Source organism: Oryzias melastigma, linkage group LG9, assembly GCF_002922805.2.
Source record: "Oryzias melastigma strain HK-1 linkage group LG9, ASM292280v2, whole genome shotgun sequence".
NCBI lineage: Eukaryota > Metazoa > Chordata > Actinopteri > Beloniformes > Adrianichthyidae > Oryzias > Oryzias melastigma.
Window position 1 is genome coordinate 13893727 of NC_050520.1, and position 18172 is coordinate 13911898.

General features: G+C 40.0%; 2 protein-coding genes across 5 annotated transcripts in view; both read left to right on the top strand.

Annotated features, from left to right (window-relative positions):
- The first annotated feature begins 475 nt into the window (after positions 1 to 475).
- On the top strand, positions 476 to 11522 carry tmem237a (transmembrane protein 237a). The gene is made up of 10 exons (XM_024260193.2): positions 476 to 735; positions 810 to 938; positions 2507 to 2612; positions 4281 to 4435; positions 5173 to 5293; positions 6853 to 7044; positions 10467 to 10540; positions 10612 to 10699; positions 10786 to 10907; positions 11202 to 11522. Exons 1-10 carry the CDS (start codon positions 666 to 668, stop codon positions 11267 to 11269), a joined length of 1125 nt encoding a protein of 374 aa, XP_024115961.1. The 5' UTR covers positions 476 to 665; the 3' UTR covers positions 11270 to 11522.
- A 682-nt stretch (positions 11523 to 12204) lies between these two features.
- The window catches only part of LOC112137722 (abl interactor 2), a 42549-nt gene continuing 36581 nt past the window's right edge, over positions 12205 to 18172 (top strand). For 2 of the 4 annotated variants that reach the window (XM_024260176.2, XM_024260177.2), the window contains exon 1: positions 12208 to 12384. In XM_024260176.2, the coding sequence (XP_024115944.1) occupies positions 12268 to 12384 (117 nt within the window). In that variant the 5' untranslated portion in view covers positions 12208 to 12267. Of the gene's footprint in view, positions 12385 to 18172 lie in introns of all 4 variants that reach the window. The other 2 variants (XM_024260175.2, XM_024260174.2) reach the window with 2 other exon arrangements.

The following is an 18172-nucleotide window of genomic DNA, read 5'->3' on the forward strand; positions in this document are numbered from 1 at the left end:
AAATTTGTATTTAAACTTAATGCAAGCAATTTTTTGAACACATTAACATTTCCTGCTGAAACATCAGACAATTATGAAACTGATTATCTTGTCAAAATACAGAATCTTTCAACAAGCCAGCTTTTTAATTATCTGCATTTATTTAGAAAACAGTTATTGTCAAACATTTAAGAAGTCTGTTGAGTTCTTCCACGTTTGGCTTTTTAGCACTGGTGTGTTTAACACCATTAAAAATCACAAATTTCTCTTATGTAGTTGAACAAATGTAAAGAAAACTTCTGGGAATGAGATTTAACCCAGTTTAGGTTTTTATATCAAACACATTAAAGGTTCACATATAGAGTTTCCAGAAAACGACTCCAAGCTGTCTCTTCAGCTAAAGTTTTCAGACATTTTTTGCAAAAAACAAAGAAACAAAAACTGAGTTAACTTTGATTTAGGAGTACAACCAAACTGTGGCACGTTTCCTGCAGCTTTGCTCAACCACCTGTCCTTAGAGTTCAGACTAATCCATTTATGTCTAACAGGCATCACCTGATTACTCTAGGATCCCCATTAAACATTCATGTGCTGACCTAAATCACTTTCAGAAGATCACTGGACAGCCAGAGATCTCCATTGCAAACCGTCACTCATTTCTTTTCAGCTCACAACAGAACGCCACCATGCCAACTGTCAAAAGCAAGAAGAAGAAGGTGAAGAAGGAGATGAGTGAAGCGGAGGAGCAGAGAGAAGGTGAGCCGGCAGTCCCTGCAGAGCCACAGTGCCATCTGTTCCACTCTGGACAGGGTTTTTGTCTGCTGTTTTAGTTGCTTTGGAGGTGGAGATGGAGAACATGACCAACAGGAGCAATTCTGAGAGCAGAGACCCTTTGACCCCGGATCTGCAGGAGCCAGCACCACAGAAGAAGAAGAAAAGGAAGAAGACATCAACATTAGGTGCTGAGGACTTCACTGATGTCTTTAACTGCTCAAGCTTTTCATATTGGAGATATTTTAGTTTAACAATCAGCAAAAAGGTCTCTTGGTTTTGGAGATGAGATGAGAGGGAGATAGAGCCCATGTTCTTACTAACCCCATTCAGAGGATGAGGACTCAGAGGTGTGTACATGCCTCCTGCATCACTTTGAATTTATCAGGAGCAACACATAGTAATCTACAGTGATGAATGAACCAAAAATGTAAAGTCAAGCTCAAAAATTGCACGAATAATTATAATGAAGGAATTTCATAATTTATTCTGCTGTTTATATCCCAGCAATGCAAGAGACCAGGTTTGTGGTGAAAAATTAAAACTTGAGAGAGAAACAGAAGACGCTGCAAACTGCTCTGACCTTTTTCCGGTGGTTCGCCTAATTCACATTTTGTGAGCCGGGACCAAATCTGGTGGGTCGCGACTCATGAGCCGGCTCATCGAAGCTTTAATGTCATTTCTGTACCATAAATTGAGGATCAGAGTGCCTTATGACATGGTGGATTTATTTTAATATTATCTCCTTAATTTATCCCGGTGATTAAAAAAAATAAAATAAAATAAAAAAATCGAGCACCTGGATTTTAATTAAAAAAAAAACAACAGATCGTTTCCAAACGAGGGTTTCCTTCTTCCATTCCTCACCCGGTTACTCTTTTTTACATATGTGGTGAGTCGCGACCCACAAGATTTGGTCAAGACCACGAGATTTGGTCCCGACCCACAAAATTTGAGTCGCAATCCACAAGACTTGGTCACGACCCATGAATTTTGAGTCGTGACCCAGAAGTTTGGAGTCAGGTGAGCCTCCGGAAATAAGTGAGAGGTGTTTGCAGCGCCAGCCCCTGCTGGACCATGATTTGGTTTGATTTGATTTGATATACACACACTAAAAGTGCATAAGAACACAAACAATATAAAATATTCGTAAAAACAAAATCATGTGATGGTGTGTCACAGAAACCCAACTGAAACCCAGACACTTAAATACACTGATCAGTGTTGCCTTAAATGAGGACAGATGATGATTAGCAGCTTGTAGCTGATGAGACTTTGACAAAGAGAACACAAGACCAGAAACAGAACATAAGCCAAGAAAACAAAACTAAAAGAAAAAAAGGGACGTAACTGTCCTCAGTTTATTACATTTAGTTCACTACTTATGCTTTTTTAGCCACTGAATTGACTGTGATAGAGGAAAAACATGGAGATGTCTCTGCTTTGCTTCTCACTCTCATTTGTTTAAAACACGACTAGGATTTATGCTCTCATTCTGACATAGATTATGTCTAACATTTCAGTTGACTGAAGTAAAAACCTGATTAAACTNNAAAAAAAAAAAAAAAAAAAAAAAGATTTCTATTGATGGCATTTCTGCAGAATTGCGATATTTAGTCCTGCAATTGATTCCCGCGATTGTTGCCTTTATCAACCAGATTATTAAAAATTGTGTTTTTTAAAGTTTCATTTTGATGCTGCTCTGTGTGAAAACTTTGGGTGCTAAAAGTTTCCCAAACTGTTTCTGTTGTGTCAGACCAGGAAGTAGAGCGACCTGAGTTGCCAAATGGTAACACCTCAGATGGAGCGATGGAGGGGGAAGAAGCCAGTGTTGCTGTCACCAGAAGAACAAAAAGGAAGAGGTAAATTGATTCAACCGGGGTGGTGCCAAAAGCACCACATCATCAGCAAAGAGCAGAAACCAGATATTAAAGTCCCCCTCCCATGAAAATCCTGTTTTAGAGTTTTTAACATGTATTTTTGTCATTTTTCTAATGAAAGAACAAATGTAATAAGAAATCATTTTGTTTTTACATTTCTGAGTATTTCTCCTTTTAAATCAATCAAACTGTCTTGGACAGACTCTGTTTGAATGAATGATCTTCTTTCCATCAACAGCTCTGCTGCACATGCACTAAACCCTCATCTGTTCCTAGTGTCTAGTTCAGGTTCTGGAGAAGAGAAGATGGTATCTTCACATTGACTGCAGTCAAATGAGCCGCCGTTCACATTTCTGTGGTCAAATCAGCATCACTGGATTTTTGGTGTGAGTTTCATCCAATACTTACGGTAGCAGGACTGAGAACGCTGGAAAATCTCCACCAGACTCCACGGAGCTTCTTGATGTGACCACGGAAATGTGAACGGCGGCTCATTTGACCGCAGTTGGAAAGGATTGTAAATCAATGAAAGAGCATTTTGATGTTAGCTTTGATTATTTTATCAAGAACTCTGAGAAACCAATGATTGAATGTATTGATCACAGTCAATAAACATTGGAGAATTAGCTAAAAGAGTCTTTGGTGAACTGGAAGGAGAAAGAATCAGGATTTTGGAGGAAGTTCTGTCCATGAAGATCTTCACTTCCTCGTCCAGCTGACATCCGGATCAGAACCATACGGCTGGACATTACCCAGATTGATGGATGTTTTTATGTAGCAGCGATGAAGATTTATGCTAGTGAGACACAGAGCTATCATAATGGGCGGAGCACCAAAAGCCACGCCCCCTCAGAGGAGATTTTGGAAACAGAGGCTTCAGATCAACATGAAAAATTTATTTTTGAGACATTTAGGTTGTGGAATTTCGGTTAAAAATTTCATCATAATTAAAACACTATTGGGAGGGTTTTTTAAATGAAAAAAATTTGTCAGGGGGACTTTAAGGCTTCTAAAGTGAACCCCTCACTCAAAAAGTGTCAGTGAAAGTTGGATTCAGAGACTTGAGGATCACTGGCAGAGCCCATCTCTCACTGGATATGAGTCTGACTTGATGTTCAGCAAAGACATTCCTTCGGGAAACAGGGCCAAAGAAACTCAGGATGAACATCATGCTCTCTTTGTCTGCTTACTTTCTTCATTTCTGGAGTCACATCAGTTTTCACACTGAAATCATACAAACATTGTTGTTCTGATCCTCCAGTGATTTCTACAAACATCTTTATTTTGCACAATCCAAAACTCAAAACCAAATTATGTTTAGAATTTAATTTGATTAAATTTTCTCTAAATTTCAGTTTCCAAAAAAAGAGTTGAACTAATAACAAATACGTTTACATTTCTACACCAAGAAGTGTAATAGTATTGTTATTATAAATCTCTAAAGGACAAATTTCAACATTCAACTGTATTACTATCAAGAAATGGTTTTATTATCAATCCAAAACATCCAAATCTCACATTATGATCACATCAGCAGCACTAAGTCAATGCAAGTCCAGGAATAATTGACTGCAGTTGGAAGCTTTGCTCTACCAAAGGTGTACGCTGCAACTTTAAGCTCAGTTTTCTTTCTTCTCAATGGTCCTGCAGGAAGGCGAAAGCCACAGAACACCACAGCCAGGACCTGGAAGCTGAAGAAGATGACATCATTACAGAATCCCAGTCTCCCATCCCGACAAATTCCATGTTCTCTGCCCCTCACGGACACAGCCAGCCGTTTGGAAAAGTCTTTGTGGATAGGAATCGTGAGTGGATGCTCAGCATGAAAACTTTCCGTTTGTAATTCAGGCACGAACACTTACTAGTTACCAGTAACTAGTCACTTACTAGTTAGCAGAAGGGAAGGATAAAGTATGCTTTTTAAACTCATGGAGGAGAAAGCGTCAAAATATTAGGCCCACTCTAACCATTCTAAAAAGGTTCCCAGTGGTCTTTTAATGATGATTGTGAAGTTTTTAGCCAACATTTAATGACCTGTGTTGATTTTTAAAATATATTTTCTGCAGCGCAGCAGGAGTTCATCAGACATTTACCTCTGAGTTGTGGCTGGAACTGTTGGTGCAGAAGTAACCCCACGTTGATATCCCAGCATTCCTTTGATTACACTATCTACTGCTAGCTTATAGCACCTCACAAGCTCAAGCTAGCATTAGCCTAGTTTGAGCCAGATTGCAGCTCAAACAAAGAAAATTAGGATTTGTCTACAAATGGATGCATCAGAATGGAGCAGAGCAGAGACTTTGGCCCGTCTATCGTACTCACCTCAAACCTGAGCTTTTTCAAACCGCAAGATTTTAATCTGCTCCAGATCAATCACAATGTTCAAAAAATTGAGTTTTAATGTAAAATGATTTCATATATCTGTCCTCCATCATGATAAAAATGCTACAAGAACAGGTTGAAAACACCAAAAACACAAGTTTAACATCTTCCCTCTAGTTTAACCTACAAAGTCATGTATTGAATGCTGCATGTGTTGCAGGGCGTTTCCATGCCGACCGTGTGGAACAGCTGCGGCACTCAGAGCTCATTGACGACTACATGGACCCCAGACACATCTGGACCACCAGAGACGTGGCTTTGAAAGTTCACAGCAGCTTTAGGTACGCGTGCACAAAAACAAGCAGTCACCTCATGAAACCTGTTTTAGCAGAAACAAAACAGAAGTATGTTCTTTAGTTATTTAGATTCTAAAGAGCTATGCACACGATTTATTAAAAGTAAGGGTAACACTTACAGGATTCCTTTACAAGCTTTATTAACACATTAACAAACATTATTAATGCATTTATAAGGAGTTACTAAGACATTTATTGGCTCAATAAGCCAAACAAGGGAGAACATTGTCTACAAAGGCCAAATTAATAAACTTCTTACAAGCTTAACCAATGTATTAAGAATCTTTGTTGATATTATTATGAGTGTTTTGCAGCACCTCATCTACATTGACACCTAAATAAGAAATACATATTTTATCTAAAAAAAAGTTTCAAATACTGTTTTCTTGTTAGAGTGTTACTTGTCATTTTTGACCCAGCAGACCTTTAGTAGCTTCTTCTTTTAGAACAGGTTCGTTTCAAACGTCCGTAGAGATATTGTTGGTAGTCATATATTAACTATAGAAGAATATTAAGTATAGTATTTCTTAAAAATAAAATGATAGCAATACAAAACTTAAAAACATTTCACACCTGTGACATAGTATTCAGCTGAATTTAACAAAACTCAGCTGGATGCTTTCATCATATTTTAAAATTTTAAGATTTTAGGAAGGTACCATTACCAAGATCCTGTTTTTGGCCGTGGACCACGCCTCGGGCTCGTCTTGGCTGTGGACTTTGCTACCACCTGTCCACCAGTTCTATCTGGGTGAACTCTATTCAGATACGTAGTTAAAGAGTTCCATTCATCCATTTTCCTGACCGCTTTGTCCCTTCCGGGGTCACGGGGGTGCCAGAGCCCATCCCGGCTGCTGATGGGCGAAGGCGGGGTACACCCTGGACAGGTCTCCAGTCTGTCTCAGGGCCTCAATCACACCCATTCACTCTCACATTCAAGCAAACCTAGCATGTTTTTGGACAGTGGGAGGAAGCCGGAGTCCCCGGTGAAAACCCACGCATGCACGGTGAGAACATGCAAACTCCACACAGAAAGGTCCCAGCCGGGATTTGAACCGGGGCCTTCTCGCTGTGAGGCAAGAGCGCTAACCACTGCGCCACCGTGCAGCCCCAGTTGCTGTAGAGTTAGATAAGCTAATTCTTCTACAACAGTCCTGGTAAATCTCCTGTCTGTCCTGTGATAGGATCTCTCCCTCATGCGAGCATCCCTACAGTTTCTTCTTTTTTTCCTGAATCAGTTTTTTAGGAGTTTTTCCTTACCGGGAAGGAGGGTCTGAGGGCAGGGATAACCATCTTTATTTAGTCTGTTTAGTTTTTAGCCATTGTTTATATTTTATGACCAACTTTCTGCTTCTGTACGATTACCAGCATGAAGTCAGATGAGGTACATTTTTTGTGATATTGGGCTATATAAATAAAATTGAATTGAATCGAATCTTACATCCAACATTATTAGACCTGTGAAGATCCAAACACTTCAGTCCTCACAAACACCGATGTATTCATGATGAACTGAGCATCATTTGGTGCCGTCTCCTCTGCAGGGTCATCGGTTTGTTCTGTCACGGCTTCCTGGCCGGCTACGCCGTGTGGAACATCATTGTTGTGTATGTGCTGGCGGGTGAGCAGATGACCACGCTGGCCAACCTGCTGCAGCAGTACCACTCCCTGGCCTACCCCGCCCAGTCTCTGCTGTACCTGCTGCTGGCCATCAGCACCGTGTCTGCGTTCGACAGGTGTGTGTGTGTGTGTGTGGGGGGTTGTGTGTGCATCATGTGGGATACTAAGAGAATAATTACCAAAAAGTGTTATTTTTGTTTGATCAAATATGACACAAAGACGGAAGTCTGAGCTCCTCTCTGGCTAATAAGACTTAATGTATTTAATTTTAAAACCTAATTTAATTCTGTCCAGTAACTCTCCCCTTCATAACCATCAGACCGTTTCCTCATCTGACTCATTTATAGCCATTTATAAACTGTTTAATATAATTTCCCTCTGTATAAAGGTTAATCAGTGATGCATTTCTGATTCACTCTTCCTTCATTCTTAAGTTCATCCATTTATCCACACTTCCATCTTCCTCCATTTATCTGGAGTAGGGTTGTAGAGATGATGCTCTTGACAGAAACTTCTTCCAGTTCTGCCTCAAGAACGCCAAGGAGTTCCTAGGTCAGATGTAGTTCCTCCAGCGTGTCTTGGGTCTGTCACAGACCTTCACCTAGTGGTAAAAAGGCAAGTTTCATCAGATAATATTCACTAAGTTCAAAGCAGCTGATGAGAAAACTCTGACGTCCCAGCATTCTAGCAGCATTTAAACGCATCACTTGCTGTTATGCCCTGCTGCTGCTGTATGGTGTTTTTTATGTCCAAACTCCACGCAGAAATAAGACATCTCCACGCACATATCAAACATTCTTCATGGACAGTTCAGTCCCCCACGAGCGCTTTCTGCTCCTGTGCGCTCGTGTTTAATCCTCGGCGAGCAGAAAGTCCTCACAAGCTAGAGACTGTCTACTTCTGCATGCGTGAGCTGCTCCCTCGGGCACGAGTGATGAGCAGAATCTCAGTGAGAGCTGCATGCGCAACATTTTAGTCATGTGCGGTTGTGGGGCTTCTGGCTCTGCTCGTGGAGAAACTATTTCCAGTTGGGGGCAGAGACAACCCCAAGATCCAACCCCATTCCATTGGGGTTGGATCTTGGTAGTCTTGATTTGCGGGCTTTGTTTGTTTGTTTTAAATAGTTAGATTTTGGTTAGGCAGTCATTAGCAGGGAGCTAATGACTCCGAGGATTGACATGGGTGTGTCAGCAGTCTCCATGACTTATTTTATGTTTGGCCAAGATTCCAAGTCCCTTTGCTTGGGTTTTTTGTTTGAACCACCACACTAATAGAATAGAATAGAATAGAATAGAATAGAATAGAATAGAATAGAATAGAATAGAATAGAATAGAATAGAATAGAATAGAATAGAAAATACTTTATTAATCTCTTTGGAGGTCCTCAGGGAAATTCAAGTACCAGCGTCCGTACAGAAGTAAAATACAAAATAAGTAAAATAGAATAGCAAAATAAAGTAAAATAGACTGAATATAAAGTAAAATAGACTGAATATAGCTAAATATGCAATAGAAAAAATTATAAATAATGCAGAAACTAATGATTTCATTTTGTTCTTTCTTTGCAGAACAAAGGTTTTTGTTTTTTTACTAAACTGTGTTCCTTTTCCCTTTGATGTCCAATTTTGATGCTATTGTCCTACTTTGTATTTTTCCCCTAGATTTGGGGCAGGTTTGCCCATTGGGGATGTAACACTTATGCACAAATCTAGTTTGTTTCAAGCTGTTGTAGTTTTAAGCATTGAATGAGTTCATTGTACTTTTTTTTAATCATATTTTTTTTACTTGTGCACAAGATGTATTTTATGAGTTATAAAACAAGAACTGCGAATGCTAAAATCGGGGTAATACTACACTGCTCACAAAATTAAAGGAACACTTTTTTTATTGGATTTATTGAATTGAATTAAATCCATCTGATAATGTTCTTGTTGGTTAAGCAGCTGATGGCCTCGTTAATCAATTTCAGCTGTATTGGTGTTCATGGAATTAACAACAGGTGCACTTCAGTGGCAACAATTAGAAAACCCTCCAAACAGGACTGGTGTTACATGTGGAGGTCATTTCAAGTTTCTCCCTCTTGATCTTTTTTGGCTGGTTTTCCACTCGTGCTGATTTTGGCTTGATAATTATCTCTACTGGCAGTATGAGGAGATTCCTTAACCCTACAGAAGTTGAACAGGTTGTCCAACTTCTCCAGGATGGCACATCCACACGTGCTGCAGCAAGAAGGTTTAATGTGTCTCCCAGCACAATCTCCAGAACATGGAGATTTCAGGAGACTGCTGGTTATTCTGGGAGAGCTGGACAGGGCCGTAGAAGGTCCTCAACCCCTCAGTAGGAACAATACCTGCTCCTTTGTGCAAGGAGGAACAGGCTGAGCACTGCTCGTGCCCTACAGAATGACCTCCAGAGGGCCATTGGTGTGAATGTCTCTACCCAAACAATCAGGAACAGACTTCATGAAGGTGGCCTGAGGGCCCCACGCCCTGTAGTGGGTCCTGTGCTCACTGCCCAGCACCGTGGAGCTCCACTGGCATTTGCTCAAGAACACCAGAATTGGTCAAGTCCACCACTGGGGCCCTGTACTTTTCACAGACGAGAGCAGGTTCACCCTGAGCACCTGTGATAGACGTGAAAGAGTCTGGAGAAGACAAGGAGAAGGTTATGCTGCCAGCAACGTGGTTCAACATGACAGGTTTGGTGGTGGGTCAGTGATGGTCTGGGGAGGCATATCCATGGAGGGACGCACAGACCTCTACTGCCTAGGAAATGGTGCTCTGACTGCCATAAGGTATCCAGATGAAATCCTTGAACCCATTGTCAGACCCTACACTGGTGCAGTAGGTCCTGGTTTCCTCCTAATGCACGACAATGCCCGGCCTCACGTGTCAAGAGTATGCAGGCAGTACCTGGAGGATGAAGGAATTGAAACAATTGAATGGCCTTCACCATCCCCTGACTTAAACCCAATAGAACATCTCTGGGACATTATGTTTGGGTCCATTAGGCGCCCCCAGGTTGCTCCTCAGACTGTAGAACATATGCCATAAGACACCATCCGTCGTCTCATTAGGAGCATGCCACCATGTTGTCAAGCATGCATACAAGCTGGTGGGGGCCACACAAGATACTGAAAAGCATTTTGAGTTGCAGAAATGAAGTTTTGGAAAAAATGGACTAGCCTGCCACATCTTCAATTCACTCTGATTTGATGGTGTCTACACAATTGAGCCTCTGTAGGCTGAAAACCTTTATTTCCATTAAAAGACTTGGCATCCTTTGTTCCTAAGACACTGCCCTGTCGTTATTTGTATGGATATCCAACTTCATATTGAGATCTGATGTATCTAATGTGTTTCTTTAAAGGAGTCCTTTAATTTTTGTGAGCAGTATATTTTCTCTCCTTATGTATGAGCTCCGCTCTGAGAGACTCAAGTTCCCATTTCAAATGGCAAACGTCTGTGATAAGGTCAGACCCTCTGTGAAGACCAGTATTGAGTTGTGGAACAAAAACAAGGTTTTTTGTTGTTTCCAGAGTTAACTTGGCCAAAACCTCCATGGCTCTGAGAGGCTTCCTCACCCTTGACCCTGTCGCCCTGGCTTCATTCTGTGAGTTCAGACAACATTGATCGTGTTGACAAAGCTGCACAGTTTTGAGAATATTTGTGTGTTTTCCTTAGTGTATTTTATAGCCCTGATTTTGTCGCTGAGCCAGCAGACGACCAGCGATCGCATCAACCTTTATCCTACCGCCAATGAGACTCTCTGGTAAAAACAAATATGTAGACTTTGTTGTTACTTCTGTAAGTGCTTACAAAATAACTTACGAAGGACTTGGACACCGATCCTTGCAGGGCTCCTGGGTCAGAGCAGCAGATCCTGCGGCCCTGGATTGCAGTCAACCTGGTGGTGGCGCTACTGGTGGGTCTGGCCTGGGCTGTCATCTCCACTCGGCCCGACATTGATTACACAGAAGGTGAAACAGACTGACATTCCACATCTTTCTCCTTTTTACTGTGGTGCAGCTTAACCATTTATACAAATTCTAAAAATTAAAATGTAGAACATTTTCTCAGATAACAGATGAGAGCAGAAGACGTCAATTATACATCAGATTTAATGCTGACGGGTCAAGCAGACATTGTGCTGCAAATTGCTCTTAGGAGTGTTCATCTCTCATCTCTTTTGATGTAATTATTTAAAAAGCCACAGGGTGGCACTAAAGCAGATGTCATTTCAGATCATGAAATCCTTTTTTTCTCTTTTGCAGAGTTTTTAATGACCATGGAGGTGGAGGGATACCCACGAGGAGAGGAAAACCTGGGTATTCCAGCCTAAAACCACCACATATCCCTTCATAATCCCATAAAGGTTTTTTGTTTAATAAGTGATTTTTTTTGTACTGTTCCAAATATTCAAAAGCTGCTTACCAGATAAGTGATTTTGTAAAACAATAAAAGAAATATATTGTAAACGTACAAAACGGGTGTTTGTTATTTTGTTGCAACAACTTTTGACAGTGGTGCAGTTTGTTGAAATTTCAGTTTGCGAATTACACAAAAATATCTATTTCTAACAAAAGCAGGAATTTTAGCTTAAATTAATGCCTATTTTTTGAATGAAGTATTCAATATTATTTTAAAGGGCAGAGATGTTGTTTTATTTAAGCAAATGTATACTTTTTGAATAAATACTACTTTTTAAATAAATTAAAAACATGCACATCATTTTGAATAATTTCTTTAATCTTCACATTTCACAGAACATGTTCTTTTTCTTAATTTGCCTATTTTACCTGCAATTTCAGCTATTTATCTGTTGCTGTGTCAAATTTGTCCTTTTTTATTGGTGTTTTTGCTGTTGCCTTCTCTATTTTTGTTATTTAAAACTTGGTGTGTGTTTCTCAATATGTTTTATCCTAAATACTTAATGCGTTTGCTGTTTGTTTAGGAGTGATAACTTTTTATTTGTATTTTTCTCCCTGTTTAGCTCATTGGCAGATGTATCGAGCAGTTATTCAGTGAGGCTGATTCACCTATTTAGATGAATGACATGACAAGAGACATTTGCGGCCTCCTCGGAACTCTGAACACTAATCTCGGTGTCAGCTTGAATACGTCCGACAGTCAGTTTTATTCCTTTCGTAGTTATAACTATGAACAATCTTCTTTAATAAAAACGCTCCAATTTAAGGTGAATGGCGCGAGAACTTCACATGTTCACATACATTTCGGTGATGCCAAAAGAAAATTGGTATTTCCCAGGCACCTTTGAAGGCAGCAGGACGCATCCAGTGAGCGCGAGCCTCAGCAGTTGGTAGTAACAATCATGTAAAGATGGCGGAGCTGCAGATGCTGCTGGAGGAAGAAATTCCTGCAGGACGGAGAGCCCTGCTGGACAGTTTTACCAACCTGGAGAGAGTGGCGGAGTACTGCGAGAGCAACTATGTTCAGGTAAGCGCGGCCGCCGCGGCCTGGAGGACGTTTGAGGGGAGAGGTGGGATGTTAGCGGGGAGGAGTGGGCGGCTTGAGGGAAGAGTGCTGGAATGACGGCGCTATGGTCCGGCATGTTAGCCTTCACGCGCCGCCGAAAAGTCCAACAAATTCGGTTACAAACGTGGAGGCGGGCTGCTCCTTCACGGCGGAGCGGCAGCTGTCCCCGCAGCGTCCAGACGCCGAGCGGACGTTCAGCCTCGACAGTCGGTTCGGGCTCCACGACTCACTTTTCTAAGTTTGAATGTGGAGGATGAAGTGGAGGCTTGAGCGCCATTAGATCGATGTTTACCACAAATCACACCTTTTGTTGAGTCAAGTTCAGTGAAATTACATTTTTTTTTATAATAGTTTACATAATTATATAACGCTGAGCAGTTTGTGCTCTTTCCATTTTCCCGGGGTGTCAGAAATGAATCTGGGTGAAGATGGAGGAGGTGAAGATGGGAGCTGTCACCCACAGTGGTTTGCATGAATGCTTCTGCCAAATTCAATTTTACACTTAAAGAAAAAATCGTTTGTTTGCCAAATGTAATCCCACGTGTTACAATTTTTACTAGTCATTAAAACAGAAGATGCAAATTTCCATAAATGATACATTTTCTTTCTCTCCGTTCTTCATAGTCAGGTCTTTTAAAGCATGTGTCAAAGTCAGGGGCGCCGCTAGATTTTGAGCCCCATGAAAATCATTTTTGTGAGAAAATAATATGACAACTAACATGTACATTATGGGAAGAACTGAGTACTCTGAATGCAATAGAATTTATTTAAATAAACGTTTTCATGAAAAAGAGTTTATAATCAGTGGAGATTTAAAAAACCTCAGCTAAAAAAAGGACCATCAAAATACAAAATGTCAATATATGGTTTATCCTCATTTCAATAAAACTTGACTTATGAATGATTGCAAATGAGTAAGTCAGGCTTCTTTCCAACCTATTAACCTGGTTCTTGCTCAACTTTGTTCACCAAGGACCAATCCCAAGCCTTCTCACATGCAGAATCGCCCAATAAGGTCTTTGAAGTCCAGCGTTCTTACCAACTACAGATATGATTTATGACTCTTTATAGGGAGCGGAATCTTTTGAATGAGTTTGTGTCAAAGATCTGTTCAGAAGACTGGATCTTTTGGTTGTTTTAACATGTATTCACTTTTAAGAAGCCAACCTGGAGTTTATTAATTTAATCCTGGAAATAATTACAGGGGGATTGATGGGATAAGATCTGGATTAGAATAATTCAAATTCAGATTTCTCACCAATAGTTTGAATTTGTTTTGTAGAGTTTGAATTATTTGTAAAATATCAATTGCCCCGCTACGCCAAGAACGGCAGAACTTCCTAGCTCGCTGAACCGATCCTTGGAAAACTGGCTGGTCGGCAGTTGGAGAGCGGCTGTGGGATGCAGAGGCAGCCTGCTTCAGCCTCCTGAACCTTATGATTTTTTTTTTCTTTTCATAGGGACAATAATACAAAAAAAATCATTTAGTTACATCAAGCTAACCCTACTGTCACTGTCAATCACAGATCCAGACAACACATCCTTTGCCCCGCCCCCTTTTTTGCATACTTCAAATCTGGGATAAGAGTGGAGTCAGCCTCCAACTGTCCTGTTTGGATACCCTTTCCTTTCAACGTCCTTCTAAAAGACATCGTAGGTAATATTATACAGCTAATTCTACAAGTTAGAAGTTAGAAATAAGCGCATGATAACTTTGGGACATTAATAGAGGGCTGGATATATCTACCTGGTGGGCCGGATCCGGATTGACTTGGACACTTGTGGTTTAGAAATACATCAATAATCTACTATATGTTTTAAATATATATTTATATTAATCTGATCCAGTTCACATACTGTAAATGTATCAGTGAAATAATGAGATTGTTAATATCATCCAGTGTTACATGGATTCTCTAAAGGAGAAGTTCTAACTAAAATGTTCAGATCATTAACATTGGAAACATTGTTCTGCTTCTCCTGGAGGACGTTTCAGTTTGGACACTAGGTGGCGATCTTGCTATACCATTACACCTTATTAAAGAAGAAGAAGAAAGTATGAGGAAAAAAATGTTTAAGACCACAAATGGTTACTTTAAAAATATTTCCTTAAAAGAGTTTAGAAAGTTCATGTCTGTGAGTTTATAAAGATGTTCATTTAGTCAGAATGTATGTTTACGTCGACTGAGCGTTAGCATTAGCCGTCTGATGGGGAATTCCATTAAACTTAGTATCAAGTTAGTAGAATTTAGCTTTATGTGCTAAATCGATGTATATTTTTATGAACCAGTGATTGCTCTATTAAGCTTAAATCAAGTCAAATCGATTTATTGATTTTATTAACCCAGTCCTAGTAGATAATCATCATGCATGTATCCTTATTTCAGAGGTACAGGTCCAGGTTTGTGCTTTGTTTCCTTGAGACTTTTCTCGCCTCTTAAGCTCAGATAAAATATCAGGTCCGTGAGTTGGTGGTGAATAGATTTTGCTGGTAGCCTCTCCACCTGGTTGGTGGTGATGTTCCTGCTCAGTCAAACTGCTGTTGGTGGGTTGGCTCAAACCCACACCTGTTCACCGTCTCTTTGGCTGTGGGGGTGAAGTTTCCTGTCAGTCAGGAGGAGACGCAGCAACGGGATTCAGTTAAGTGTTGGGAACAGAAGCAAATTCATTAACAGTTTACACAATTATTTAATATTGTTGATTTTAAATGAAGAGAAACTTTCTTCATACATTCCCACTCAGATCATCTTTTGACCTATTGTAATCGTGTTCCCAGTGGTCTTTTAATGATCATTGTGATGTTTTTAGCAAATATTTAAAAACCCGTCTCGTTTCATCAGAGGTAGTTTCTACAGAGCAGCAGGAGTTCATTAGACATTCACCTCTGAGTTGTGGGCGGGACTGTCGGTGCAGATCATTGACTGTATATGAGTACTGGACCGGGTGAGTGTGACGTCACCTGTGAAAAATTATTTACTTCTGGCTCCAAATGAAGCTGGTATTATTTATGGATACCACCATATTGGAGCCAGACATTGCCAGTGAGCAGTGATTGGTCCAAATTGGTCGGAGTTTTAATTTCTATTGTAACCACTCTGGCCAGTCGGGAGTGAGCTTGTTGGAAGTCCACCCCTAACACTTTAAAGCAGCCCACATAAAATCTGTCAATCAAACCTTTTTGAGTGTCTGAGGCATCTGATTGGCCAGTTAATAACTGAAATGGCTCACGATACAGGAAATATATGAAAAAAGTGTTATCAAGAACATGTTAAAAATGAATATATCAGAGCAAGAATGATTTTTCTGACAAATAAATTGACTGAGTAATAACTGATTATTCCTCTTTAGAAGTATATGGGACTTTGGCTTCTATGAACCAGCAGGTACTTCCTGTTTGGAATGCCAGGGGGAGGAGTCACTCAGTCCAGTTCTCATATACAGTCTACTGAAGCAACCCCCCCTCCCCCACCTCTGTTGCTAAGAGCTTGGAGCAGGGAGCTTGTGGTCCCCCTGCGTACTTTCTACATAAGAAATTAGCTATTTTTTCACACATTTTCTTTCTTCTGCCCCTAGTTCACAACAATTCAAACACATGCTCAGGAATGCATTTTTGAGTTAATTTTCTTTCTATATGTCCTCTATCATCAGAAACATGGCACAGAATGTGTTAAAAACACCAGAAACATTATTTTAATCAGAGTAGGTCTGTAGAGGGAGAATATGAAATTGAATATTTTTAAAAATGTTGTTGATTTAAAGACAGTCTACTAATACTGTCACATTAATGTGAAGCAAAGGGTTTTGTGCCTTTTTCTTGTATAATTAAGCCGCTTTACAGTGGATTAATCTACATGATTTTTGTCACTGGGTCTTAAATATCCTCTTCTAAATCTTTTCTCAAAACTTGTAGAGTTTTCTTGTGATCTCCCTTTCCTTTCTCTTTCTCCCCTTTTCTTCCTCCCCACCATCCCTGTCCTTTCCTGAAGTGACTCACAGCACTGTCTTCTGTCTGCATGAGGAATAACTTCATGCTGAGCATCCACATCACTGAAAAACACTTGTAGCTCATTGAATTCTTCATGGATCCACGTCTAAACGAGTCCATCGCTGCTAACCTGAGGATCCATCAATGGCCTACATCTGTGCTGTAAGCAGATGATGGGATGTTTTTACATAATCCAGGGTTTGTGCTGATCCTGTTTGATGAGCTAAATATTTAGATCCCATTTAACCCTGGTTTTCCTGGTCATGAAACCTTTTTAAATGTTTTACTATATACAGTAAAGGAAGACTTTGGTTTGTCCTCCTGCTATAATATGATCCAAATATTTGTGTTTTTCCTTACTGACCTAATCTTATTTGGAGCTTGTAACTCGGTTGAAATGATTTAAAATCGATACAAAACGGATAAATGTGTATAAAATGCTGAAAGCTTCAGTTTAATCTTGATGATAACAAATACAGTGATTGTTTAAAGACCCACTCTGATGAGAATCATGTTTTTGTGTTTTTAGCATGTTCTAGAAGCAATCTTCTCTTTTTGGAGACATTTATAAAGAAATTGAGCTTAAAGTTTTATTTCTGAGTATTTCTTTATTCAAATTCTTTTGAATCAAAGTTGTTTGAAAAAGCCTCTATGTGGGACATATGACCTACAACGGCGTCCCACAAGTTCTCTGCTCTTCTCCATTTTGATGCATCCACTTGCAGACAAACACATCCATGAACGTCTTTGTTTTCCTTGTATGAGCTGGATTCTGGATCTAAACTGTAAAGCTGGATAGCTCTGATATAGCTCACCATTTTTGTTGCACCGCTGATTGTAGATTGGGGATGTGAGGGGCTGTAAGCAAGCAGGAGAACATTTAAGCAAAGGAATGATGGGAAATGTGTGGAGGCTTAATTCATGCCAACTGTCCCGCCCACAAATCAGATATAAATTTCTAATAAAATCCTGTCGCTCTGCAGAAACTGTGTACTAGAAAATGGCACAGGTTTTATTTATTTTGGCTAAAAACAGCAAAATCATATTTAAAAGACCACAGGAAACACTAACAATAGGTCAACAGACGACTGGAGTGGGACTTTAAATAATATAAGGACTCCTTGAGAGCCTGCGTGCTGATGATGATGTCTGAAGAGTGTGAGGGCATTCATGTAGACGTAGAGTGGTGGACCCAGATCAGAAGCTTGCAGGTTTGGTTCCTGCTTTGTCTCCTCATGTGTCGGATGTATCGCTGAGCCTGACAGTGCAGATGGTCTGGCTTGTGCCTCGCTGTGTGTGAGCAGGATCGTGACTACAAAGCAGTTTGGGTCTCATTTTGTTCTCATTTGTTAGGGCTAATGGACTATTAAAATAATCGCCGACAAATTTAATAGTGGATTAGTCGTTACTTTATGTTATATGGAGTCAGAGTGTAGTAAAGTTGAACAAAATTGTGAGCGTTCAGCACCAAAAAATTAACTTTTTTCATTATTTGAGTCAGTGAGACCAAAACGTTATCTTTGGTGAAAAATAGTTCCTTGTATTTTTAGATGTCGACCTCATTAAAGAGATCAGGAATATACTTTCAGTCAAACTCATTTTGACAGGTGACCTTTCACCCTATTTACCCTTTATATATAAAATGGATATTAAATTGCCATGTCATCTTAAGGGGCGGGGCACCTGTCAAAATGAGTTTGATGGATGGTGTATTCCTGATCTCTCTCATTTGATTTAATCTTGTTTTAATACTAGAATCTAATG